This window comes from Phragmites australis, chromosome 4 (assembly GCF_958298935.1).
Source record: "Phragmites australis chromosome 4, lpPhrAust1.1, whole genome shotgun sequence".
Lineage (NCBI taxonomy): Eukaryota > Viridiplantae > Streptophyta > Magnoliopsida > Poales > Poaceae > Phragmites > Phragmites australis.
The window spans coordinates 9291188-9317451 of NC_084924.1; the positions used below are offsets into that span (position 1 = coordinate 9291188).

The window sequence follows — 26264 nt, forward strand, 5'->3', positions numbered from 1 at the left end:
GAGAGTTTTCCCCTCTACTTTCCCCAATTCGTATGGGAGTTAAACTGTTTTCTTGTGAAATTGAACATGCACTTGTCAAAGTGCCTAAAGGTTTTGGTCGGTGATAGAAGAGAAGATGAGGACGGAGATGTTTCCGTATGATAGGATGTGTTGTCAGCTTCGCAGTTTGCAAAGCGAGATGATGAGGAAGCAACGGCGGGGAGCATCTCGCTTTCTTCGCATCGTGCTGTTGGCTTTGGCGCAAACCGCAACATGTTCCCTTGCCTTTCAGGGGCGCCTTTTCAACGGACTGTCCTTTTCTTTCTCCTGTGTCTCCACCCCGGGCTGGAACTTTCTCAAGCTGAAATGTCAAGACTCTAGATCGAAGTGGACAAGCAGACTACCTACAGGAGAGTTTTGAGCTTTGAGCGCGCCCACACGCATACACACTTCACTGAAATTGGTTTCAGGTTTATTCAAAGGACTCATCTGAATATGTTGCATGCAGTGTTGAAATTCTCCTTCACAGCATGCATTTGATCATCATGACTTTGAAGGTGTTGCTTCCCACTAGCATGCGTGCATCATATTTTGGAGCTTAATTAGAACCTCGATCCCTTCTCAATTGGGTGAAAAGAACAAAAAATGCACATCAGCTTTTACACCATACACTGTAATGTTCCTGAAAAATAAGTAGGCCTGGACAGATGACATAATAGTACGGAGCAACAACCAGCACACATATGGTAGAGATGCCTCTGTGAATCAGCAAAGACAGGATTTAACAAAGTTATCAACGTTTTATTGTGACAAGGGCGCAGTTAGGATCGAATGCCGACAAATTACAGGGTTTCCCTGGGTTTCTCTTACATGATGACACATCTAAGAGAGAGCCCTTTCTGATCAACTCTTTGGTCTTCGTTACCTGCAGGAAGACAAGTAGATTAAGAACCAGAGATGATTTAATCAGAGAAAACTCACCTGTTAGGAATAGCAACTTGTATTCTCTAGGGATCCTGAACTCTGGCAAAGAACCCCTTTTACTCTGGGGATATTACACACAGGAAAATTGCTTGTTTGCCACCAAGTTGATTGTGTTTCGAAGAATTACCACCCTTTAGTTTTGCTTCGACAGATTGCCATCAAAGTGGATTTTTGGCTCCTGGCTTTTTAATTCATTTTCACATGTTTTACTCTGTACCGGCCACCGAAAATGTCTGTTTTGCCCCTGACCCAATTGAAGCAGACCAGAGACGGTCTCCACAGCTGATTGAACCAGATCCCCATCGTCTGCTCTCTCAAAACTCACGGCAGATCAAGCTCCTCCCCACGCAATTGGGGAGTAGAGGGCGGCCTGCCCCGCTCTCTACTTGCTTCAATTGGGTCAGGGGAAAAACAGACATTTCTGGTGGCCGGTACAGGGTAAAACATGTGAAAAAACGAGTTAAAAAGCCAGGAATGGCAAATCGGCAACCCAAAAATCCACTTTGATGGTAATCTGTCAAAGAAAAACTAAAGGGTGGCAATTCTTCGAAACACAATCAAATTGGTGGGCAAACAAGCAATTTTCCCATTAGACAGAGCAATACATATATCTAACATCACCAACATGGAAGAGTTTCATAATTAATTAACAAATACTAACTACAGCACATAATAAAAAATTGCTGATAAACATGCCCAAAAAAAAAAAAAAACAGCAGTTGTTGGTTATAGAAAACTTCAAGCAGGGATGCTTGCAGTCATTTCAAAGAAGCAAATTATGTTGTGGCTTGACAAGCTACTGTTGGCAAGGGATTTCAGATTTTCAAGATCGCTTCCACCAATTAGCTACAATTTGATATCATTCCCTGTATATCAGTTACTGAAGCAATGAAAAGGAAAATACCTTCATGAGGCTGGTGCAGCCTGCGATTCTGAGGAGCTGACATCTCCTTTTTTAAGCTTGTTAGGATGTCCTCCATTGTATGCTCCCTTTGCCAATTCCCAAGCATGGGAAACAGACCTGGTTCAACCTATAAAGCTGCTAGTTAAGTACTAGGCCATCATTCATAAACTGCCTCAGAAGTTGGCACAGATGAAAATAAATGCATCAGTACCAATCCAGTTTCTCGATTCACACATGTCATATTGATTCGAGACTGAAATCGAACAGCCGGTGGTTTATCTGGATAATCTGTATCACAGAACAGCTTCAATTGATAGATTTTTCCCTCGTGAACAGTCTGCAAAAAATCGAGTAACTCCTCTGGTTTTAGCATAGTAGTATAATACTAAAGCAAATGCAATCTGTATCTAGTTATTGATATTTCTGCGGCATACATTGGGAGGACCAATTATAGTTCCTGTCCAGGACCGCATATATATGTCATCAGTGTCATCCATCCCATAGCTCACCGTTCCATCACCAATGCCTTTTTCACCTCGCTCAAGCTCTTCTAGCAGTCTAAAGTTTCTGGGAACTGAAGATGAAACACTTAGTACAACAAAGTATGTACTAAATTATTATTAGCAACTCGTTTAGAAGCTATTAAATCCAAATGCATCGTTCTTATAAGTGAAATAAAATAGCGATAAAATTTCATAATTCAGCTACTCATGAGACTTGGAATTTCCAAAACAATTCATATTTTAGATTTCTGTAAATTAGAGTATATAGCAGATATCGATGCATTATCTATGTAAGTACCAGAAGTATTTACGGTAAAAAAAAGTAGCAGAAGTATTCCAGTGTTTTTTTAGCAATGCGGTGCCATAAATAACATGCACCAAACAATGGTTTAACTTGCTAATGCAAGAAGGCTGTGTGGACCACAAGATACATGATCTGGAGGCAGTAGAGCTAGACAACATTCCTTCCTTTGTTCAACTATTTTCTAAGCATACCTTCGTGAGAGCTAAGTGACGGTCAGTAGCATAAATACCACGCTTTATATTAGGAGCAATATAGAAGAGATTTTGGTCAGATTGTAAACAGGTGGCAGATGGTCCATCTTCTTCAGCCCAAGTAACACCTGTAGCTACTCTAAAATGGAGATGAAGGATCAACTATATAATTCCCAATCAACTTATTAAGTGCACACTGAACAATCCCAGCCTTCCTACAACTATTTTGACACTTGAAGTGTGATTGGCCATGCAGAAACTGATTAGTTGGGGCAGTGGGGCTTTGTAACAGCCCAAGTTTTGTAATCCAAAGTTTTTCTCAAAAAATAAATGGAACAAAATTTGCAAAGAAAATGGAGTAAAGAAAAAGCCGGAAATAGAAAAAGAGAGAGAAAGAAATCCCATCCAGGCTCCCCTCCCTCTCTTTCTCCCTCACCCTTTCAGCGGCCCAGCCCGTTCCGGAGAGAACCAGCCCGTCCCCCCTCTCAATCCATCTCCCTCCCTACCGGGTCAACCTCCCTCCCTCTCCCTCACCCGGCCCGACCCAATCTCCCCCTCCCCGTTCGGGCAAACCCACTCGCGCACGAGGCTGCTCCCACGTGCGCCTTGGCCCGAGTCGCTTGGCTCGTTCCCCCCCAAGCCGCGCCGGCCCGCACACGCGCTCGTGCCGCGTCGCCTCTCTCTCTCTGCGTGTGAGCCCTGGCTATCAGGTTCTTCTTCCACCTCCCGCCGCTACCCTTCCTTATATCGCGCCCGACAATCGCGTCGATCTCGCGCCCACCAAAGGAAGGACAGCACCGCGCAACCACATATATGGAAAACCACGACCAAGGAAGAAAGGGAGGACCAATCAATCGGAGGAATCGAAGCTCGGAGCATGGGAACCCCTTGCGAAATCACCGCTAAACCCGAAAGCCTAGCCCGATGCCATCCCCCGTGCCTATATAAGCCCCCTAGGATCTCCCCATTGGCATCCCATGGCCTCCCGCGCCCTTTCCCCTCTCTCTCAAGCGAGAGCGCCGCCCAAGAGCTCTACCACCGAGCTTCCGCCGCCGCCAAGTCGCTAGCCCGCTCCGCCGCCCCCTGACGCTAACATGACCCCAAAATGGGTTTGCTGTCACCCCTAAGTGCTTCACCACTGCTCGCTGTCGACGTCCACGCTGCGCAGCGCCTCTCCAAGCCTTCTCCGGCGAAGCTACATCATCCTGAGCCTTTGCTGCGATCGCCATGATATGATGAGCCACCCTGACACCGATGTGTCCCCCAGACCGGCTCGCCGTCGCCTTCGCATCATCTTCTGCCGCTCGCCAGAGCTCCCCAGACATCATAGCGCTGTCTCCGCCAACCCCAAGTCGCTGCCGTGGAAGCTCACCGTCAACGCCAAACCGAGTTGGAGTCGAGGTAAAACGCCCATCCACCATCTGATCTGTAGCCAATGGCCGAGATTAAATCTCAGCCGTACCCCTTCGCCCCGTCGAGTCAGCATCTCTTTAAACCAGTCAGCACACCATGTTAGCGTGCCATGTAGGCACTTTTGTCCTATGTGGCGCCTAGTTAGCATGTTTATGCCTTGTCAGCTTGCCACGTCAGCACCGACATTTTCCTTTTTCTTTTAATTTCCCCATTGACGTCATAATTCCCTATTCCAATATACAAGTAATTCCAGGAAATCCTAAATTCCAAAATAGGTTTTATTTAAGTAGGACAATTCTATAATTCTTTAATGATTTAGATAAAGGTTTTAAAAATGTCTTCTCAATAAAATAAATTTAAATAAAACGTTTTAATTATGTTTTAATATCTTTTAGTGATAATAACAAATAAAATTTGAATAAATGTTTTAGAAAATCTTGTTAATGTTTAATAAAATGTTATAATGTTTAAATAAAGATTTGTTAATGTTTTTAATTCTAGAAAATTTGATAAATAATTATGATAATTAGAAAATGTGATTTTTCTTAGTAAAATAATTTGGAATAATCTGTTTGATTTTTTTAATGTTTCTTTAATTAAGAAAATCCTTTTTAATTCCTAAAAATTGCTAGAAAATGCAGAAAAAAATCCCAGGAAAATTCCTACGCCCTTCTTTCACCCTTCCAAAGCCATATCTCCATCGTCGCAACTCTGATCTAATCGTTTCCTTTGCTAATAATTCACCAAAAATCATAAAAATAATAAATCGAGTTGTTTGATGTGTTTTTTAGCTCTGTTCTCGGTTCTTGGTGTTTATTGCCTTGTTTTCTTTTGCCATTAGATGCTGCAGTCCTGGAGGAAGACTTTGCAGGTTTCCAAGACCAGGAATTCAAAGACACCGCTAGGTACCAGGGTGAAGGTAAGTTGTCCTTGATACACTTTGATCCTATGTTTCTAAATGTTTTTGTTTTATAAAGTTGCACGTTTACAGTTGTGGTTGGGAAACCCATGTTAGGCTATACCTTAGTTCCTCCAAATTTTCCTTGTCCCCTCGGTTTTGGTGGGATCAAGGGTAGTATTCCTTAGCCATGCTTGGGAAAACATAATTTTGATAATGGTTTTATACAACATGAGATAAGAGTGTGATTATGTTTTTTTTTTAACATGGACTAGGGAATTGAGCAAGAGGTTGGGTTGGATGACAAGGGCTGGTGGATGGTAGTCTTGCTCAATTCAATTAAGGATTGATTCATGGTGCAATCGGACCGAGCTTTACAGTACAACCACAAACCTGATATGAGACAGGTCTGGCTGAATAATTAATTTTCTCCCAGCTTATTGTAGACCAGGTGGTGGAAGGGGGAATGGGTTAGACTTCTTTGGAACCATCTAGTGCAAGAGGGGGCTTATGTTGTTGAGGATATTTGTGCCACGCGGCAGTGAAACCTCAATGGGTAGACGCTTCTTGGTAGAAACTTTGTAAAGGTCTTGCACTGATAATCCTAGCCGCACACCTCGGATGTGTTTGACCGACACGGGCATAACGTATAATCACGTCTTGTGGGTAAAGTGTACAACATCTGTAGAGTTTTAAATTGATATATAAGTCGTGCTCACAGTCATGAGCGGCGAGGAATGCCACACATGATTAGAATACACTATTTTTTATAACCTTGGGTGGATGGGTCATTCGTGGTTGTGGGAACCATGTTTGAGGTGTTCAACTTCAATTGAGGTCAAGAGGGTCAACTCTTGAAGTTATTTGCTTTCAATCATTTACTATTGCTTTTATTAAATGTTATAATTATGCTTTTATGCACATAAGCCATGTAAGCCTTAGTATTTGTGAATGCCTTCATATCATATTTACCGCAACTTGCGGAGTACTCACACTTGCTATAACCACACTGCTTAGTCGGGGAAAACTCTGAAGATTACTCTGAGGATGAAAGATACTAAGGTGGTGCTCTACATTGACCGTCTGTGGGAGATGCGGATGAGAAGACTGCACTAGCTGCGGTGTATCTTTGCTTTTTAACCCTCGGAGGTCCTCTTTGTAAGAACGACTTTTCACGTTAAGTTAATGACATTGTGTTTTGTTATCATCTGTGAAGTCTTCGTATATTGAGATTGATTCCTTGCTCAATATACGGTAAGGGTATTGGTTTGTCCTTAAACAGGTCCCGACAAGCTTTAAGTGGAGAACGAGCTTAAGCTTACCAGATAAGCCACAAAAAATGCTGCTTAAAAGGCTTTACCTCAAATCATGTAATGCGTGAACTTAATAGGTGGAATACATTTAAGTTTTAGAGGTTACGACTAACAAAACCAATGATGATTTCACGAATATGATAATATAGATATACAGATAAGAGGATGGCAAGCAACAAATACACCAGGTGGCTACAGGTAACATGTTTCATGAGATTGTATTCGCCAAGCTCAAACTGAATGGCAAAGTTGGATTTTTGTGATACGCAGTCTTCAATAATTTCTCTCATGAAAACGATTGGATATGAAGCCAGTTTGTTTGTGCCTCTGGTCTATTTATGTTAGGTCTTTGACCAAGAACCTGTGGCGAAGTTCTTCGGCCAGATGACAAAATCAGTTATCAGATATGCGATGTGGGAGTGGGACCATAGTTGTCATGGCGTCAAGATATCGTCGCCACAACATCGATATATCGACGTGGCAGAGAACAGCGTCTCGCCGAGGGGATGCCACGACTCTAGCGTGTATGGCGTCCGTCATAGCGTTGTCACGTCCCCGTGGCGCCTGTTTGGCGTCGTGTGGCGTCGTTTTGTGTTGTGGCGGCCGTAATAGAGCTGCCATCGCCCGAGCCGCCGTCGCAATCTCTGACCGCCCCCCGCCTCTACATCCACCTCGGATCTCCAGCCTTCCGCTCCGCCCACCTCTTCGGCCCGCCTGCGTGCTACGTGCGTGTGTGAGTGAAGGTGGGTAGTAATGTTACGGGCGGCTGCTGCTGTGCTGCGTGCGTGAGTGGAGGAGTGAGTAGTTCACATAAGCTGGATGGGCTAGGGTTAAAGAATGAGTTGATGGGTTGGTTTTGTGGGTTGGACAACCTGGCATCCCACTTATTATTTCTTCTTGTCTTTGTTTCCTTTTTCCTTTTGTTTTACTCATAATATATTATTGCATATCAAGTGTTGAAGGCCTCAAACTCTACTACTATGCCCCTGATTTGCTCAAGTGTTCAAGGCTTCAAGCTCTGCTGTGTATTCGCCACGCCAATGCGTGTATGGCATCGCCATGCCGTGCGCCATAGGTGCTGTAAAGTTGTGAAGGTGGTGGGTTGCCACACCGCCATAACAACTGTGTGGGATCTAGTTGATAGAGAAATTTGTTACTAACTCTAATGAGACTTTTGATGTTACAGATTCATAGTAGATGCTTTCAATTAACTGCTACATCTAAAATTAAAAATAAGCAAGCGCTTTGAAAAGCTACAATGATGCCAAACAACAACTTAAGGTAGTTGTGCTAGTAATGGACATATGTCCTATCTGAACAAAAATATGTCACAGAAGCATATAAGCATTAGCATTCCTTCCTTAGTGTGCTTAAACTTTGCATCACTCCCAAGTGCAATGCCCTCAAGCTACGGCACTTGGTGTGCTGCTAACTGAATTGCAATACCAGACTCCCCAAGTGATTTCATTCAGTTTTGTGTACCTTTGGTGCCATCTTTTAGTATCTGCTGCCAAGGCGCATGATCTCAGATTGGCTATAACAGGTTGCGATATTACCATGAGATACTCCCAAGAACTATGTTGTGGGAGGCAATGGAAAACTACATGGTGGAAGTGAACCATGAAATCACATGAAACTAATTTTAATTGGACTTTGCTTGATAATTATCAGTTGGTCAGTATAGTTGCGAACTTGTGATATTGGGTTTAAAAGATGACTAGGGCCATTGACCACCCCTCCCTCAACCCACGAGCGAGTGCGCACACACAATTTTGAATTACTTTGATCACTTCCATTCAAGGCACTAAATCAACAACCCTACACCAAAATACGTTTATGTTATTTGACCATCCTTGTCCTCCTAATATGTTCAACGGCTTGTTGCTCTGTTTCTCACACCAATGAATGCCTATCTATCCACTGCCGGCAAGCAGAAGCAGGATAACATCTGAGGATTTCTCAGCATGATCGCATAGGGGCTCCTCTACCCAAGTAAGGCCATGCATTGAGCCAGTGTATGCTAGTATCAGTCATCAGATATTGGGTTGATTATTGTGAGCTGCAGACTTGTTGCAATTTCCATCAAGGAAAGGCAAACAAAATCTAAAAGAGAATGAAAGAAAATGATAACATAAACATCAGTAGGACTAACAAGCAAGCAAAGCTTAATTGATTTTGGAAATGGTGTCACTGACAAGAAGGCACCTGAGCCCAGTTTTACATAATGGGTCCATGGCAGGAAATTTTATATAATGGGTCCAAATTTGTAGGTAAAAATGGTAGATATACTATACCCTCCACCCAAAATAACTGTTAGGAGTAATCTCCACTTTCATTCCTTTAAAATTCATAGAGTTTTCTTTAGGCAGTACTGAAGCAGTTTTCTTAGTTATTTCCACTTTTCGCTATTTGCGGCATGCTGGTCAGAACCAACTATCGTGATTGCTTGATTCTGAATACCATTAGTGTAGCTGCACATAGGGATCTAAAACCACAAGATTGCTATATACAGATGGTCCATAAGAGTGGGTTTTGATTCCGGCTACCAGATTGCACTTACAGATTAATGGGTATTCCTGCTGGATAACAGGCATGGTACACATACTACTGCACTACTACACTAGGTACAAGTAGACAAATCAATAAGTGACACAACTATCCAGAAACTTCAACAAAAATTAAATCCTAGACTATAAAACTATGTCATGAGCAATGATTCGCAAGAAAGATGAGTATGACTGCCCAACAATTTCAGGTGGTCCTCCCAAATTGCTAACCAACCCGTCCGTCTAAAATTGTGCCAATAATTGAGGAATCGAACAATTCTTCGCTTATCCATAAAGGAACAAGACTTGCAAGTTTCAACAAAAATCTTCACCACATAATGATCATTTAGAAGGAAAGGGGAATTGGACCTCACCAACAACACCAGGGAGATGCTAAATTTACCCCCACCGTTCCACCTTTGCACTATAAGTCTACAACCCGATCTTAAAGTAAACCTATATTTGGCTAAGAGTTTCTTGACTACTTGACGATAACAACGATAACATTTCACCAAAGTTGCATAAGATGAACTTCGCATCATTCAGAGGCAATGCCAAATCGGGGTTTCTCCAGCAACCCAGGTCACCCCCTAGATAATCATCCCCCGAGCCCAATCTCCTTCGCCCTCTCCTACCTTGCTCTAAGCATGGCAAAATCCGTCCAAGAATTCAAGCAACCTTTCTTGGAAATAAAGATCCCACCTTTCCACTCAATTCGCAGCCCGCAAATCAAACAAACGCGCTATATACAACAAGGCATCTCAGGAGAAATGATGAACGCGGACTGTACTCACCGACGACCCCAGCCGACGACTCCTCGGACCCCATGGCGAACCCCTCCGCTTCCTCCAGCTTCAAGTGCTGCCCTGCAATTTCTTGTCCCGGGAGAAGAGAAGGATGCGTACTGGAAGCGGCGGTGATGATTGGTACTAAACTGAGCCGGGAGGAGAACGAATATTCGAAGCCCCGCGTGAGGTCGCCTTCGAAGAGAGGGGAAGAAGGGAGAGCATGGGAGGAAGGGAACTGAAGTGCTCTAGAAAGGAAAAAAAGGATTACAGCTGGACAGGGTCCCTCACAAGGAAGGACAGCACAAAAGGGCAAGAAGCGAAGAATACAATGGAGTAGTTAGCGATGGAGATAAATATCTGAATACAGTGGAGTAGTCAGCGATGGAGTTCAGGCCTGTTTGTCACAACCTTTTTTTTCCGAGGAACTTGCCACAACTTGTGCTTCCACTTCTCCATAAAATGAAAAATAAATATCTGAAGTATTGCGCAATGATAGATTTTTTATTTTTTACAAAAATATCACTCGAATGATAATTTTAATGATATTTTTTAATTCTTTAATGACAAGCTTACAATAACATCAGGAGTAGTGATTTCTTTATAATTATTCTATAAAAAAATAGAATTTGTGATTGAACTGAGAAGCAGAAGATTCATACGGTAATCATACTTCTTACTAGTACCAAGTTCCTAAAGAATTTTGATTCCAAACAAATTTAAAAGTGCAAATTGCACTGAATATACTGACCTCGTTTACACACAACAACAGTGTAGAGAAACCATGCACGTCTCCACAACAGCGTAGAGACCTTGGGTTTCTGAAGAAAATCGAAGTATATGCATTCTTCTTCATGTCAACCATTCATTTGGGGAATCAACTTGAAGCAATCCCATTAGTTACACGGCACAATAGCATCTTACTCTTTTACTTCTTACTCTTTTACTTCACGAAGTTAGGATATAAAATTCTAAATCTTACTCTCACGACTTTTTCTTTAGTATTACATCTTCAAACATATGGAGTCGACTACAAAAATGCATTAGAACATATTTTTCCAAATCCCAGTTATTACTGCTATTATTGATGTACCCAGCAACAACCAACAATCCAGACGAACAAGAAAATGGCCATTATGTGCAGCTCAATCATGCACGAAAACCTGCGTAAGGAGAAAATTGCATGGAAGCAGGCACCACATAAGATCCCTTGCAGAATCATAGCATGCCATCTCTGAGCAGCACATAACAGAACTACAAAACATCAATGGTACAGTTCTCCAGTGAGTTTTTTTTTTTGCCTGAATTTCAATAATTCTAAATGTTTGTAAATTTTACAGATGAAATTTCACAAGTCATAACAATCTACAGAAATCTGGTTGTCTTCTCCAGGTTTCTACTATTAGCCCCACCCAAAAACCAGGACGCAATATCATCATCAGACTCAACCAGCTCCATGCTTCTTGGAAGACGGACATGGTTAAAAGGCTGATTATGTTCTTGTGATTCCTTTATTGGAAGCCCATTGTTTCTCTTGGACATTTCTTCCTTCCATTTCTCCCTTGCAAGAGGATCTTGGGAAATAGCAGTCCTGCCCCCAACAATGGGAAAACTTTCAAGGAACTTGCAGTCCTTCTGCATTGGGAGCATACTGTTAGCACCGTTATCACCCTGATCCTCCTCTGAGCTCCAGAAATCTGAATCTTCGTCAGATAGTGGATTAATTTTTTCTGCAATTTGCCACTTTTTTAATTGGACGCCATCTTGAACAAATGAAATAGTCGGATTCTTATTATGTTTCAGATCATGCTGTGGTTCAATACTGTCTTGGCTGTTCAAAGATTTTGGTCTCTTCCAACCACATTTCAAGCAGAATGCATTCCTCTTGAAGTTCAAATAATTGCACCTGTCATAAACGATTCAACATATAATTATCTTGCACTGTCTGAAATTAAACTAGAAGTCAACATCATGACGGTGAAAGGCTAGCCATACATAACTAACATCATCTTCCAATTATTGTTTCATATTGGTAGACACTAAAACAATCAATGGTTGAGCAGATATAATGGTATGTCCGTATGCATTGGAAATAAGCACTCACGAGGCACACTCCCATTCTCCTGGGTTAAGGAAACGGTTTGTTGGCTTCTCATGGCATTGCAAGCATCTTGTATTCTTTGCAAAATTCAAAAAGTTGCACCTGAAAATGTAAGCTCAGTACAAGATAGAGAAAAACAGTACTCCCAGTTAGTCTTCATCATAAACTAGAGCTATCAGCAAGCTCACTTTTTGCATATCCAGTCACCCTTTTTGAGAGGTAGATGCTCTTGGTCCTCATGCAGCAACTGATACCTCTCTTGGAACTCTCCATTGCAGCGCAAACATTTGATATTCTTTGCAAAGTTCAGAAAGTCGCATCTGAAAAATAAATGCAAGGCATTATGACCGAGTGGATAGGTGACAGAATGCAAATATTAATTTTTCCAACATACTTGGGACAATTCCAATCACCCTGCTTCATGGGTACAGCAGATTGACCTTTGTGTTTTGCAGATTTCGCAGAGCTGGAACCAGGTCCCCTAGAATCGACCTCGACAACTTCGTTCAGTAGGTTCTTTATTGATTCCTTGACCGTTTTGTTCAGGCAAGCTCTGTTCTCTACATGGCCAGTAATGATATCAAGACCATAAGTCAAAAGGATGCGCATAACATCCACAGTTCTTCCAACTTCCTCTTTTCTAGCCTTTATGTAGGCCCTCTCGCAACTTCCCCTTAAATTGCATTGGCTGCAAACCTGTAAGCATAAGCTGATGCTGGAGATATGGTAAATGCTACATAAACTAATGCACAAACTTAACAACCCAAACTTTCGAAATTAGTGAATTAGAATATACAGATTTGAGGATCCAATAGGCTTGGGAAACTAGACTGCATCAGCAGCATGGCAAACCCCCGCCCCCCTGTCCTCTTTTTTGCAAAAATATATAGGATCAATGTTTCAAAAGGTGCTAGGTAGGCGGGGCGGGCAGGCTCTGCCTAGCGTCTAGGCTCGGTGGTCATACTTTTGGCATGTTAACAAAGAAAAATAGAGAAAATAGGGAAAACATTAGCACATAGAAAATACAGAAAATAGGAAAAATGCCTAGGTGCTAGGCGAAGCGGTGCTGCTCCGCCTAGCGCCTAGACGCCGCCTAAGACCGCTTTTTAAACACTGTATAGGATTAATGTCAAGGTTCTAGTTCTCAAGAAACAAGAAAGGAACAAGTAAAAGACATGTAACATACAATTTAAACTATAAGGAACAAATAGGTTTAACTGCTTTATTCCTTCTCATCATATATTTGCAGTCAAAGACATGTAATGTTCAATTTTATAAGCAAACAGATTAAGATCACACTCTATTATATTATCATCACCCAAGGTCTGAAAGGTCATGAAGTTGACGAAGCCTAATAAAGATTTTATTTGTACATGAGCTTAGTTTTCTGTTATTTCTTGTGTATATAATTTCGATATTGCCACGTAGATCCTACCCAAGACTTTGTGTATTTATTCAGAATATTTAAACAAAAAGTAATTTTAAAATTAAAGTGAAATGAAAAGGAAAAATATGGTGCATCAAGAGAACTGTTCTTTACATATTTCTATGTAGTTACCTCTCCTTCATCAAGGCCTACATGAGCCCGCAATCGCTTCCCAGAATTAACAACTTTCCTGTCAATGCTGGGGCAGCCACATCGCAGGGCAACCTGAATATCCCATCTTGATATATGCCTGCAACAAAAGATTTTAAGCTTTAGATTCATGGTATAGGGATATCATATAGTTTCACTGCATCCATTTAAGTCCCTGTAGTTGCAAGCTGGGACTCAGTAAACAGAAGATAACAGTGCTACTTTACATCCTGAAACCATGTCTCGAAATTGCACATATTGGCTGATTCATCTTAGCATCTTTGTAGTATAGTGTAGTGATAGAATTTGTGGAATACCATAAGGGTACTTTGCGCTGGTTACCAACCCAAAAATGATACTATTAGGCAGCTTTGCTCCAAAAGGTGCTACTGAAATGTGCATTGTCAATTTGGCATAGCTTTGTGCCTGAGGCACAACTGCCAAAGCACGTGTCTTTATGCCTATGGTAAACACGCAACTGCCTCGCATGCATCAGAGTGCCTGTGGAAGAACTAGAAGGAAACGCAAATGGCTGTCACATTTCCACAAACACCTAGCGTGCAGCTAAAACCATAGCCCCAGCAGATAAAACGGCCTCAACGCGCACACCAACCCAGATACCCAGGCGGCCAGGCCGAGAACCTACCCCAATAACGGCTCCTCCGAGCTCAGCCACCTCACCTGATAAGCTCCGGGCGCTCACGCCCAAAGCGGAGGCAGGCAGTGCGAACAAGGTTGGTGTCCTTGGACGGCGAGCCGGAGCAGGCGGCGAAGGGGGAAGGGTCGACGTGGCCCTTCCGGAGGAGAAGCTCCATCAGCGCCACCCACTCCGGCCACGGGTGCGCTATATCCACGGCCGCCGGTCTCCCGCCTGCGAGAGCGCGACCACTTCTTGGCTCTTCTGCTATTTGGCATTGCTCCCGAGGAGGAGGAGGAAGAGGTGGTGTTGGTGGTTGGTGGGAGTGGGAAAGCTCGAGGTCGTCGAGCTCGGAGCGGAGGAAGGCGAGCCTCGAGTCCGGCCGGGGAGGCGGGCGGTGGTGGGACAGCCGCCGGAGCGCGGTCGCCGCGGCCACGGTGGCGACGCGTCGGTGCATCTCTTGCAAAGGTCCAGCCCGTGTCAGCTCCGTCAGGTTTGAAGTTGCCAACCAAACTCGGAGCCTGCCCAGCCCAACACGACCAGGTCTAATGTAGTATTACCTCTACTTTAGTTTACTTATCACCTTTTACTGTAGCTATTTGATTCCTGCATTTTAAAAAAGAATTTATAGATATTTAAAAAATTTATATTATTAGATTTATCATGAAATAAATTTTACTAGTGTTGTATATTTTCAAGTATCTATAAATACTTTTTAGAAAAAAAACATTTGGTCCAAATTGCTACAGTAAAAAGCAGTAGTAAGTAAATTGAAATCGAGGGAGTATGATTTGTTTGGCCCGACTAAAGCACTAGAGGTCTGGAGCTTGTACAATGAACTAGTTTTGCTTATTGAGATTTACGGGGACTTCAATCTGTGAGTCCTACGTAAACACTATTATATTAAGATAGTCATAGTAGGGTTTGAAAATACGATGGTAACCGCTTGGTTATCGCGGTTACTGTCTAATTCGATCTGCATCACATTTAGAAACCAAGAGGTTACCGATCAAACTTAAATTCAAAAATAAAAAACTTAAAAATTTGATCGGTTTCTACCAAATTTCACCGAATTATTGTGCGGTTACCGATCCCGAGTGGTTTTCGGTGGTCTATCAAATTTGGGAACCTTGAGTCATAGTGGGAATATCGGAAGATCCCCACACAAAATACTTTTCCGCGCATTTTCAGGAATAAAATGCTAAAAATAAAACAGATATATATATTTACTTTTACATATTCTAGGACAGAATATGCTAGCCGGAGTCATATTGGTATCTCTTCCTTGCAATTGTAAAGATTAGACAGCACATAATTCAAGGGCAGTATAAAATCATAATGATACCCGACAGCTGATTCTACCTCAGGCTCATACATAGTAAAATGACAATTTTCATAAGTTATGACAGACGGCATTTGGTTTCGGTTTACATTCTAATCCAGATCACAGATGGACGGTGTATAATCCTTGCTTTCATCCTCGACAAAATGCGATGACAATGCATAGAAAAGTTGCCATCAAGATGATCATGGTGACTGCCAGATCTCTGAAACATCGGATACAGAGAGTTCCTAGCTTCACATTCTTGAGCACAAAAGATGATCATCTAAACTGCCACTAAACAAACGGATCTCCCACTACATTCTCAACCATCATCACGAATCACTGAAGAAGTGTAGATGTGAAGGTTCAACCAATCGTCGTCGTCAGAGTGCTAGGCGCTTCAGTTTGTCCATGAGAAGATGAGCAACTGACTCGTATCCTTGCTCCCTTGCTGTTGCGATACCGAATGAATTGAGAAAAGGAGGCACAAATATGGATAGAAATTACAATCGGCAAGAACAGCATGCATCACATGTATTGAACAAGACGTAGAGCCAAAATTACCGTTATATATGGCAATCCTAGCCGGTGCTATCTTCTTCCTCTTTAAGAAGATGCAGCTGCGTCATTTTATGACAAAAGGTTAGCACGTGAGCAATGCGGGACGCATTGTTCAAAAGATTTACATGTTCTAACAGCGCCATTTCAAGGACTGATGGTAGAACCAAAGAGCGCAAGATTCGAGAAGCTCTCACCTGTTGCATATCCAGAACTTCTTGATGCCCTTCTCCTCGATGTAGTGAGGGCACATCCAGTTCTTGTTCTTCCTTACCTCTTCCATCTCTGCCACTACGGCTCAAAATTCAGTAGACGTGCCAATATAAATATATAGTTCACGAAGAACAATGGCATTTCCTGACAGCGGTGAGCAAGTCTGCTTACCTTCACCGTACCTAAGTTTCAGGCAAGCACGGCAGAGTATCCCATTCAACCCATTCGAAGAATGGCAAGATGAGCACTCCGTCTTGCCTATCAAAGAATTATCCAAGGGCTGACTATGATTAGATTAGATGCAAACGATTGGGGAAAAGGAGAGATCTTTACGGATTCTTTGTACCCAAGCACGTCCGCTTCAGGTCCCCCTCCCTGCAACGCTTGCAGTCTTCCTCGCCGCACAATTTCTTTTGCCTTCGATCGCACGAGAACAAGTTTTCTCAATATTGAGCTCCAACCAACTTACTCAATAGCCTAAGCGAAAAGACGCTAATCTCGCATGATCTTTCTCAACAAAACGATCGGGAGGACTAATCGGTGATACATGCAGATAATGATGCGTGCGCACCTGCAGAGATGGTAACAAATCCCAATAACAGGGTCGTACATGGCCCCCTCGCATTGTTGTCGCACTGCCTCTCCTGCAGCGCCTTCACCCTCTCCTTGTCGACCACCACCACAGCTTTCTCCTCCTCCTCCTCCACCGCTGCTGCCATTGCCGCCAATTTACTCAAAGATCCTACGAGACGACAAAAGGAACTTGTTTGAGTTGCTTCACATTACATTCAACAGGACCCGATCCTTGAAAGAGCGATGAATGCGGCAACCTTTGGGAGGCAACGCCTTTTGCTGCGTGGACTGCAAATTCAGTCGGGCGGAGCGGCGGTGGTCAGTCGGCGTCGCGGTGATGAGGCGGCTGGAGCGGCAGAGCGGGGTCATGCTCATGACCCGTGGCCTGGGGGTCTTCCGGGGGCTGGCGCTCCCCGCCGCACGGCGGCAGGAGGCGGAGGTGTTGTCGCGGAGCTCCCTATCGCAGCGACGCAGGCCAAGCATCTTCATCTGGGCCTGCACGCACGGTTCGCCGGGTTCCCAAGAATCAGTGGTAGCCGCAAGAAATTCGTCATCTGATGGAGTTCGAATTTGGGGGAAGATACATGCACCTTACCATGTTCTCAGATACGCGGGCATCGCAGAGGCTCTCGTAGTCGGACTTGGCGCCGAACCTCGCCATGGCGGCGCCTTCAGTGGCGGCGGTGGCGTTCTTCGACAGGTTGCAAAGATTGACTATGGTGGGCAAGGTTTGCTGGTGGCTCTATTTTATATGCAGTCTGCAGTGTAGTTTTGGTAGAGCGTTTTTTTTACCATTTTACCTATCAAGCTTGCGACAGAGGATTAAGTCCAGGAAATAAAGTGGGCATAATGCTGGAATGTTATATGCCGCGTACAGCAGGCCTACACGCTCGCCGCATGCCCTTCCTCTCAGTTTGTCACCGCACCGACTCCAGTGTCGTCTTGCCATCCATGCTTCCCTCGCGTCTACGCTAGCGAGCTCCCCCGACCTGATCTGGCCATCGATGCTTTTCTTGTGCCTACAGTAGGTGAGTCTTTTAGTCTGATCGGACGTCGACTCACCCTCCGTCTCCCACTCACTTGTAGCCCCAACTCTGCTGGTGAGCCCCTTAGTCCTACCACCCTCCCCCACTACCGCCTTAAGGTCATGGCTCGCTCATCAGCAAGCCCTACCTCTAATATTACTTGGAACAAATTTTCTTTCCCACACAATATTTTTTCTCGGTGAAACAATTTTACCTAGGTCTAGAACAATCTAGATCTCGCTTGATGTCTTGTTGACGCTGGAAAAGATACGGTCAATGACTGTCAGACCCCCATTTTTGGGATCCACTGTGCATCAGTAGCTGATACACACATTTCTTACATATTAACACCACAGTCATACATCAATTTTTTTTTATAATACCATAAATAGTCTTCACAGGTTTTACAACACATAATCTAATACAAACTATGGCACACGACCTTATTGAAAAGAGACACGAGAACGGAAGTAAAGGTAGCTCAATGCCTACATGCAATTTGGATGCGGACTAGCCCATTCTTCATCACCATCATTGCCAAAGTTGTACTCCGGCTCTTCATCTTGGTCAACAAAGCAATAGTGAGTACTTTAGATACTCATGAAGTTCTAACACTACTTCAAGAAGTTGATAGATGTATAAAGAGTATAACCAAAACATAGGGTTTAGTTTTTGCAAAAAGCTAGTTTTTATGCTAGGGTTGATTTTGCATAACCAAGTTGAAAGCATTTGGCAAAACAAAATTTAAGTCAAATCATGGTTGTTGGTCCTGGGGAAGATATATTCATCATGCTAGTTCCCAAGTTTTATCAAACACAAGGTCCTCTCTAGCCCATGACGCTTAGCTAGACTTACAAAACATAGGCGCATAACCCATACACACTCTTCAAGGAGGTACGCACGCAATTGCTCTAATCATTGTATGGACAAAGCTTTGTGTATCCATGATCGTGGACACAACTATCTAGATAGGTTTACACTCTATAAAGATTATACACTTTACTCACAAGATATGTTCCGTCTCCAACCTTAGTTACTGGTGGAGTAGGCACAATGAGGTCTCGTACACACCTAACATCGTCATGATATCCACCCACATGACACTAAACCAGGGGCCCATGATCAACATGGCTCAAAACAACTTTAGAGTCTCTATCTGGACCATGATATTTCACTTAGGTCGCCCGCGTCTTCTCCTGGCTCCTGTTGCATCTCCTGCCTCTGAATGAATATTGGGTTCGACTAGTAGGGTGTGAGGCTAAGCCCTTCTCATAAAAGGGACATGTGGTTACACAAGTGTTACTTGGCATGATGACATAACAAACTAGTCCTTATGTGGCCAGGACAAGTGACTCCTAATAATGAATACCACACAGGCAAACCTAACTCTTAAGGCAAACTCACCCTCGTCCAAAATGGACTTTTTGTTCCATTAACACCGCATGTTTGACACACTCATACCACCAAGAACACTTAATACATTTTCACACATTTCGCAAAAAGCACGATTAAGATGTTCGACTACACTATTTATCTTAAGAGTAAAAACCCTAAGCATATATACTAGTGATCAAGGCAATCATCCAAACATTCAAACGTAGTTGATATCAGGGACCTACTAGGGTTTCAAGGTAAATAGGTAAATCAACAACAAGGTATGTCATAATCAAGCAAGGTTATAACTAATCAATCATTTAAATTATTTAAATTAAGTGTGCATAATTATAGCATTTTACAACAGGCTCTACTAGGTCGTGGATATTAAACATATGTTAAATACGATCAAGGAAGTTAGGACTTGCCTTCTTCAAAGTCTTCTTCTTGTGCTTCCTCGTAATCCGGGTCCTCAGGTTCTTCCTCTAACACTTGTTCATCTAAAGTACGCCAATTAACGTCAAATAAGTAAACTATAGTAAATTTGACTTAAATTCAAATGAACTCCAAAAATTATGAAACTAGTGGAGTTAGGCAGATCTTGAATTTAGACAAAAGAGTCGTCAAAATTGAGTTGAAACATAGGAGAAATGGTTCCCAGAAGATTGGCCAGAAGGTTAATTTAGAAAAAAATAAAAGGGTACCTCACCGCTAGGTTATCGTCGACATGCACCGCAGTCGGGTTATCGCGTAGCATCTCACCTTCGTGGGTGAGAGTTTCCCAAGCTGGAACCTCACTGCTAGGATAGCCACCAACGTTGATATGCTCACACCGAACGAGTGGCCTACGAACATCAACAGGGGCCTAGCGAGGGAGAGGCAATGGGAGAGCGCACACTCGTGTCATAGGTGAAGTCCATGGCCCATGATGTGATTAAGAGCATGACATAGTAGTGGAATTTGAAGAACATCCTTGGGGGCAATTCGCTGACTAGATGTGGACATGTTTTTTCTACCCTCAACATATGCACATTACATTATCCTTAACCTATGCACAAATCTCAGTGCACATCCAATGGTCATGTCAAGGGCACATGCTCTTAGGAGTAGAATTACCTTTCCCAAGTGGATGTGGTAAGGGAAGGGAAGGGTGCTTTTGAAAGGGAATTAGCAGGTTGATTTTAATAAGTGTGAAAGGAGGCAACAAAGTAACGAACAAATATGAGAGTTCAAACATTCAAACTTCTACATGTGAGGAATCAAGATCAGACATTTCACACTCACTGTGGTTTCATTACTAACGGACGGCAACGGGTCATGGAAATGGAGGAGAAAAGTGGTGTGTTACCTTCAATCATTGCGGTGACCCGACATTCTACTTATGAGGCGGGAAATCATGTCTACGATCATTACTTTGTTAGCAAAAGATACCAAAATATTGACACACCAGAGTAGTATAGCAAAATCAATGTAGTGGGACCATAGACAAAAAATCACCAACAACTTAAAGTCACTTCATAGACAAAATACTATGAATGACAATTTAACCCATTTACCCTTGGGTAAATACCCTAATAGGACCGGGTATGGACAACATTTGGTACCTGTAGGTACGTTCGTGGGTGAAAAATACCACCTGACAAGTATACGGGTATAGGTATGGGTAAGTTATATCCATATCCATGACACCTATTTACCCGTATATATCTATGACAGGCTGGTCCATTCCTCTAAACCCTAATCTCTCATATAGTCATATCCACATCCACATGAGTACCCAGCTCCCCCTGCCTAGATTTCGATGCGGAGGTTCCACGTGTAAGCGGTGTGGGTCACGGACTATGCCACCCAACAACGGACTTTGAGCGGAAGTAGTAGATGTGAGACTTGAGCACTAGCTCGGTGACTTTCACTGGGGGGTCGATGCTGCAGGAGGACAGCGCCGCCTTTACCTCCCTTGTCGGGACGCGACCTAGGATCTCCAGGAATGCCTCCATCCATGCACTACTTTCCCTCCTCCTCCCCGTAGGGGCTGTTCTTAACCGCGCTCATCGGCGTAGGTGGCGGGTACCTTACTTTGACTACTCTCATCCTCTACTTTCCCCTCTAACTCCGAATCCTACTATCTCTCGATTCGCGTCTAGATTTCAATCCGTAGAACATGGAGTATATCTCACTGGAGTTTGGAATCGAACAGCTATGAGACTGAGCAATAGCATCGTCGAGCCATCGTGAAGGTGGAGACCGCCATGGTCGAGCATTTGAGCTGGGCAAGGCAACGAGATGGGCATCAACGATGTTTGGGCCTGAATCCTAGTCCAATAGACTTACTTGGGCCAACACCGCTTGCGCTTTGCAACCAAAGTGAGCTCTAGGTGGGCCTAATTATGAAGCCTTACCAGCCCAAGCCTCCACCATGGAGGCATCTTGTTCCGCCGCCCTGCGCCACCACCCTACGGGTAAACAGGTATACCCGTGGGCGTCAGGTTCGGTGCTAGCCCTTCGCCTGTTGGCATTCGCAGGTATACCTACGGGCGGGTAAAAAATCGGCGGGTATGGGTGAGCACTATTTGTACCCGTCATACCCAATTGCCATATCTATAAGTACCATTATGTTTATTTAACATGATTCTGGAAGACATAAGACACAAGTTATGTACCTCGAGGGCAGGTCAAGGTTCTCATCCCATCCTAGTTTATCGCTTAATCTTCTTGTTGTACTTCATAGTACTCCTTCATGATCTGGGTCTGCTATTGAGCTCCATATCTAGGGTTTCAGTGTTTGGCTCGACTCCTTCTTCATTCCCGTCTTGAGGTTGGGAAGAGTTTAGATCACACACTCATGATGGTCAGGAAGGGTTCATAGTGTTACCATTGTATTCTCAAAGTTATCCAAGGGATAGCACAATGCACTTTGCAAGAGTATGGTTTCAAAGGTGAAGGTTTTAGGAGAGACTACTAGTTGAATCGCAATAGGATAGAATCAAATAGCGATTTCCTTTCCTGTTGCAGAAGTAGGGAGTGTGAAAGGACAACGGTGTCATCTAGAGGGGGGTGAATAGGCGTATCCTAAAATGTTTTATAAACTAAATACAATGGATTAATAATATGCGAACCGTCCGCAGATTTTTCCGGAGTCTTCGCAAAAATGCGGACACTCCGCAGAAATCATTTAAAGCTCTTCATGATGTGTTGATGAAGTTGAGCAATTCTCGAATGACGTCTCCAGAAGAAGTTATTCTTCATCATATTTGAGCTTGTCATATCTTTCTTTGAGAGTGGTCCAAATGTGATGAGCGTCTTCAAGCGGCACGATGGATTCAACTACCTCTATACTCATAGCATCAAATAAGATATTAGTAACTTGAGCATTGAGATGTATGAATTTATCTTCCTCTTTGGGTGATAGCAAAATGTCACTAGGAGGAGAAATACTTACATCTACAACTCGCTCTATATGGGGACTCATGACCCTAAGGACATTAAACATGAGAGTATTCCAAGTTGAATAGTTTGAACCATCTAGCATGAGAAGTTCTAGATACATGTTACCTCTTGTTCACATCTTTAAATTCTCAAAGTAGTGAAGCCTTAAAGAAGGTTATACTCTGATACCAATTGAAAGGATAACGATGTCGCATAGAAGGGGGTGAATAGATGTATCATAAAAAAATTACAAATTAAATGCAGCAGATTAGCAATATATTGATAATTCGCAGATTTTTTTGGGAGTCTCTGCAAAACTGCGGACACACCGCAGAAATCTACGGATACTCCGAAGATGTCAGGGGAAACTCAAGAGATGCCTATGTAATACAACATGGATAAAATCCACGAATTACCCACCACCAGTGGATGTATTCCAACCTATTTCACCAAGTACCTATAGCTGAAACTTCACAAGAAAGTAGATTGAGAAATATGCATAAATAGAGACCAAGAACTCAAGAACAAGAAACAAGAGAGGAGACACGCAATTTGTTTTCCGAAGTTCGAACACCTCCACTAGAGGTTCCTAAGTCTCCGCTGAGGGGCTCAGTCACCTTGAGCCGGGTCTCTCTTAACCCTTTTCCTCTCCAAGCTCAGTCACTCTTGAGCTTGGCTTACACTTTTGATTTCTTCCCTTGCGGAGGTGAAATCGAAGCCTTAAAAAACTTTCCCGCGGCACACCACAACTTTGGGTGCTCGTCGGTGACGTCTAGCCATCTAGGAGCTCTAAGCTCCAAGAGTAACAAACACGACGATGGACTTGAGTGCTCAATATGAGATTTTTCTCACTTGCACTCAATCTTTCAATTTCTCAACCCAGCTCACTTTTCTTCTCAAATCTCACATTAGAATGGAGTGGAGAGAGCACAAATGGCTTTGGCTTTGAGGTATTTCGTGGAGGCACCAGCAGCAACCAAAGGAGGGGGTGAGGGGGTATAAATACCCAACCCCCCAAAACTAGCCGTTACACCTAAGAAAATGCAGAGTCTCCGTAGTTTAACAAAACAACCCAGGTCACCGAAGAGAAATCATCATAACTTTTGATCTCGAAGTTCGATTTTGACAATTTTGAACTCTATAAAAAGCTTATTCAGAGGACTACACATACCTACTTAATTCATGATATTAATCCCATAGGATAAAACTAGGAACTCTCTGAAACCCAATTCGGACACTTTCACACTTTCGGCACCGAGCTCCTAAAGCAAACTCTCACTTTGGGTTCGGTTAGAAACTTTTGAGAACTGAGACACGACAAGTTGTTCGACGTTGCATCTCTCTTAATAGTGCGGCATACCTATCCTCAACTTCAAAGATAAAACACATTTTAACCACTTTGAGGCTTTGAATACCTTCAAGTACCGTTTCTTCCCTTCAAACTTTAGAGGGTTGCCAACTTTTATATCGTCGTCACTCTATCTCTTCTTGATTCTTCATGTGATTGATGTGAATCACCCGTAGCTTCCCATGGCCTCGCATGATATTGGTGCAAAGCCTTTACTCGATCTTCATCATCGCCTTGGTCCTTCGGCGCTAAGCCATTTGCAGCCAAGTCTTGCTTGCCCTTCACCGTCTTTCCATAGAAACTATTTTATATCCAACATCTTTAATAAATTCACTTTATCATATATGGAGTCTAATATTGTTTTTCACTCTTGGCATATATGATTTCAATTCAACTTATGCCTTCTTGTGGATCCTAACCTCAACTCATTCTCAAGCATAAAGCACGTGGGTTAGTCTATAAACTCAATTGGCAATGACATACTTTTAGTTACTTGATTTCTACAAGTAACTTAGCATTAACGATTATCACAAATCTTCAATGAGCTTTTCTTTCTTCTTGTGAGCATCGCTAAGATCTCAATGACTTTGATGCAATTCTTTGAACTCATGGCATTTCTCAACTAATCCATGCTTCATAATTTATGTATCTCATATGGAATAACCTAATAACAATTCTCAACATAATTATTAGTCTATAGGTATTGTCATTGACTTACCCAAGCATCACTTAGAGTTCATTCATCTTGATACATATTTCTTTTCCATGTATCGCCTATGGAACAACTTACTAACAAAACAACATTGTTAGTCCATAGATATTGTCATTAATTACCAAAACCACACCTATGAGCTAGATGCACTTTCAATCTCCCCCATTTTGGTAATTGATGACAATCTCACTAGATGGTTATATTTGAAAAAATTTAAAGTTCTACGTATACTTTTAATCCGAAGATGAATATATACAAAGAACAAGTTTTGGAAACATCAAACATCATAAAGATATTTGAGATTACCAAAAACTAGTTTTACTAGCATCAAACACCATAAATATTTTGATGTTAGTAAAAACCAATATGTATATGGTAAACTCCCCTACAATCTATGCATGTGTAAATAAATCTTGAATATCATTGCATATATTGTCTATCTCAAATTTTGGGTCAGAGTTTTCTTTATACATATGAAGCAAGCATGACAAAGTATGTATTAAATCTCAACTTGCTATGGGAAAGGAGATCCTTCATTGTCTGGAGATAGCTCGGGATTTTCGGTCTCTCTCTTTGGAAGAAGAGTGGTTGCGGAAAAAATTGAAGTTACATTGTCTTGATTTGACCTCTTTTGAGCGCACTATTGCGCGGCTGCGTTCATGAATCATTTACCTAAGGGAGGGGGATGCCAACACCTCTTTCTTTCATCAACAAGCAAGATACCGGAAAAGAAAAAATTCATTTCCAAACTCCAAGTGGTAGATCAGGTCCTGACAAGCCAAGATGAGAAGCAATATGCGATTTTTGAGCTTTATTCAGATTTTCTAGGTACAGCTGATTAGTGAAGTTCCACTCTTGATCTCTCTTTTTTCCATCAGCATCATCATGCTTTGGAATCACTTGATGAGTTGTTCTCCGAGGAGGAAGTGTGGGCAACTATCAAAGATCTCCCACAGGATAAAGCACCAGGCCTCGATTGCTTTACCGGGTGGTTCTATAAGTGTTGTTAGATGATCATTAAGGATGATTTGTTGCAAACTTTGTTGGTTGTACATCATGGAAAGGGAGCCAAAATGGGTATGCTAAACATAGCCTTTATCACGCTTTTGCCCAAGAAAGTGGATGCTATGCAAGTTTTGATTTTCGCCCCATAAGTTTAATACATAGCTTTGCAAAATTAGTCACAAAAATCATGGCTAACAGATTGGCTCTGAGATTATCATCCATGGTTTCAACGAACCGATGCACTTTTGTTCGTGGGTGATGTATTCATGATAGTTTTTTGCTTGTCCAGCAAACAACTAGGCATTTGTGCAAGCTGAAGGTCCCGCACATTCTCCTCAAGTTGGACATTTCTAAGGCGTTTGACTCTGTCTCTTGGTCCTTTCTCTTGGAGGTGTTGCAAAGTTTGGGTTTTAGTCGTCCTTGGTGCAACCTTTTGTGCATCCTTTTATCTTCTTCTTCCACCCAAGTTTTATTGAATGGGGAATCAGGTGAGGTGATTGTGCATCACAGGGGGCTTAGGCAGGGCAACCCTCTTTCATCGATGCTATTTATTCTTGTCATGGGTGTTCTGA

At 42.7% G+C, this 26264-nt stretch overlaps 2 protein-coding genes and 1 pseudogene across 2 annotated transcripts; all 3 read right to left on the reverse strand.

Annotated features, from left to right (window-relative positions):
• Positions 1-726: 726 nt before the first annotated feature.
• LOC133915600 (ubiquitin-conjugating enzyme E2 variant 1C-like) lies at positions 727-10133 on the reverse strand. The gene is made up of 5 exons (XM_062358814.1): positions 9830-10133; positions 2302-2441; positions 2079-2204; positions 1868-1994; positions 727-904 (listed from the first exon to the last, which is right to left on the reverse strand). The coding sequence occupies exons 1-5, from the start codon at positions 9861-9863 to the stop codon at positions 846-848; spliced, it is 486 nt and encodes a 161-aa protein (XP_062214798.1). The 5' UTR covers positions 9864-10133; the 3' UTR covers positions 727-845.
• Positions 10134-11091: 958 nt separating this feature from the next.
• On the reverse strand, positions 11092-14648 carry LOC133915599 (zinc finger protein VAR3, chloroplastic-like). The gene is made up of 6 exons (XM_062358813.1): positions 14179-14648; positions 13480-13597; positions 12316-12617; positions 12110-12241; positions 11925-12023; positions 11092-11726 (listed from the first exon to the last, which is right to left on the reverse strand). The coding sequence occupies exons 1-6, from the start codon at positions 14589-14591 to the stop codon at positions 11186-11188; spliced, it is 1605 nt and encodes a 534-aa protein (XP_062214797.1). The 5' UTR covers positions 14592-14648; the 3' UTR covers positions 11092-11185.
• Positions 14649-15399: 751 nt separating this feature from the next.
• On the reverse strand, positions 15400-17539 carry LOC133914167 (uncharacterized; annotated as a pseudogene).
• Positions 17540-26264: the final 8725 nt, after the last annotated feature.

What these genes read in the sequence shown, in the direction of transcription:
- LOC133915600 (XM_062358814.1), bottom strand. Translation starts at nt 9,863, where the DNA reads ATGGGGTCCGAGGAGTCGTCGGCTGGGGTCGTCG. An exon ending in GTCGTCGGCTGGGGTCGTCG is followed by an intron (nt 2,442 to 9,829) that starts GTGAGTACAGTC and finishes TTTCATCTTCAG; the next exon opens with TTCCCAGAAACTTTAGACTG. An exon ending in CTATAATTGGTCCTCCCAAT is followed by an intron (nt 2,205 to 2,301) that starts GTATGCCGCAGA and finishes GATTTTTTGCAG; the next exon opens with ACTGTTCACGAGGGAAAAAT.
- LOC133915599 (XM_062358813.1), bottom strand. Translation starts at nt 14,591, where the DNA reads ATGCACCGACGCGTCGCCACCGTGGCCGCGGCGACCGCGCTCCGGCGG. An exon ending in TAGGCCTTGATGAAGGAGAG is followed by an intron (nt 12,618 to 13,479) that starts GTAACTACATAG and finishes TTATGCTTACAG; the next exon opens with GTTTGCAGCCAATGCAATTT. An exon ending in GGTGACTGGATATGCAAAAA is followed by an intron (nt 12,024 to 12,109) that starts GTGAGCTTGCTG and finishes TTACATTTTCAG; the next exon opens with GTGCAACTTTTTGAATTTTG.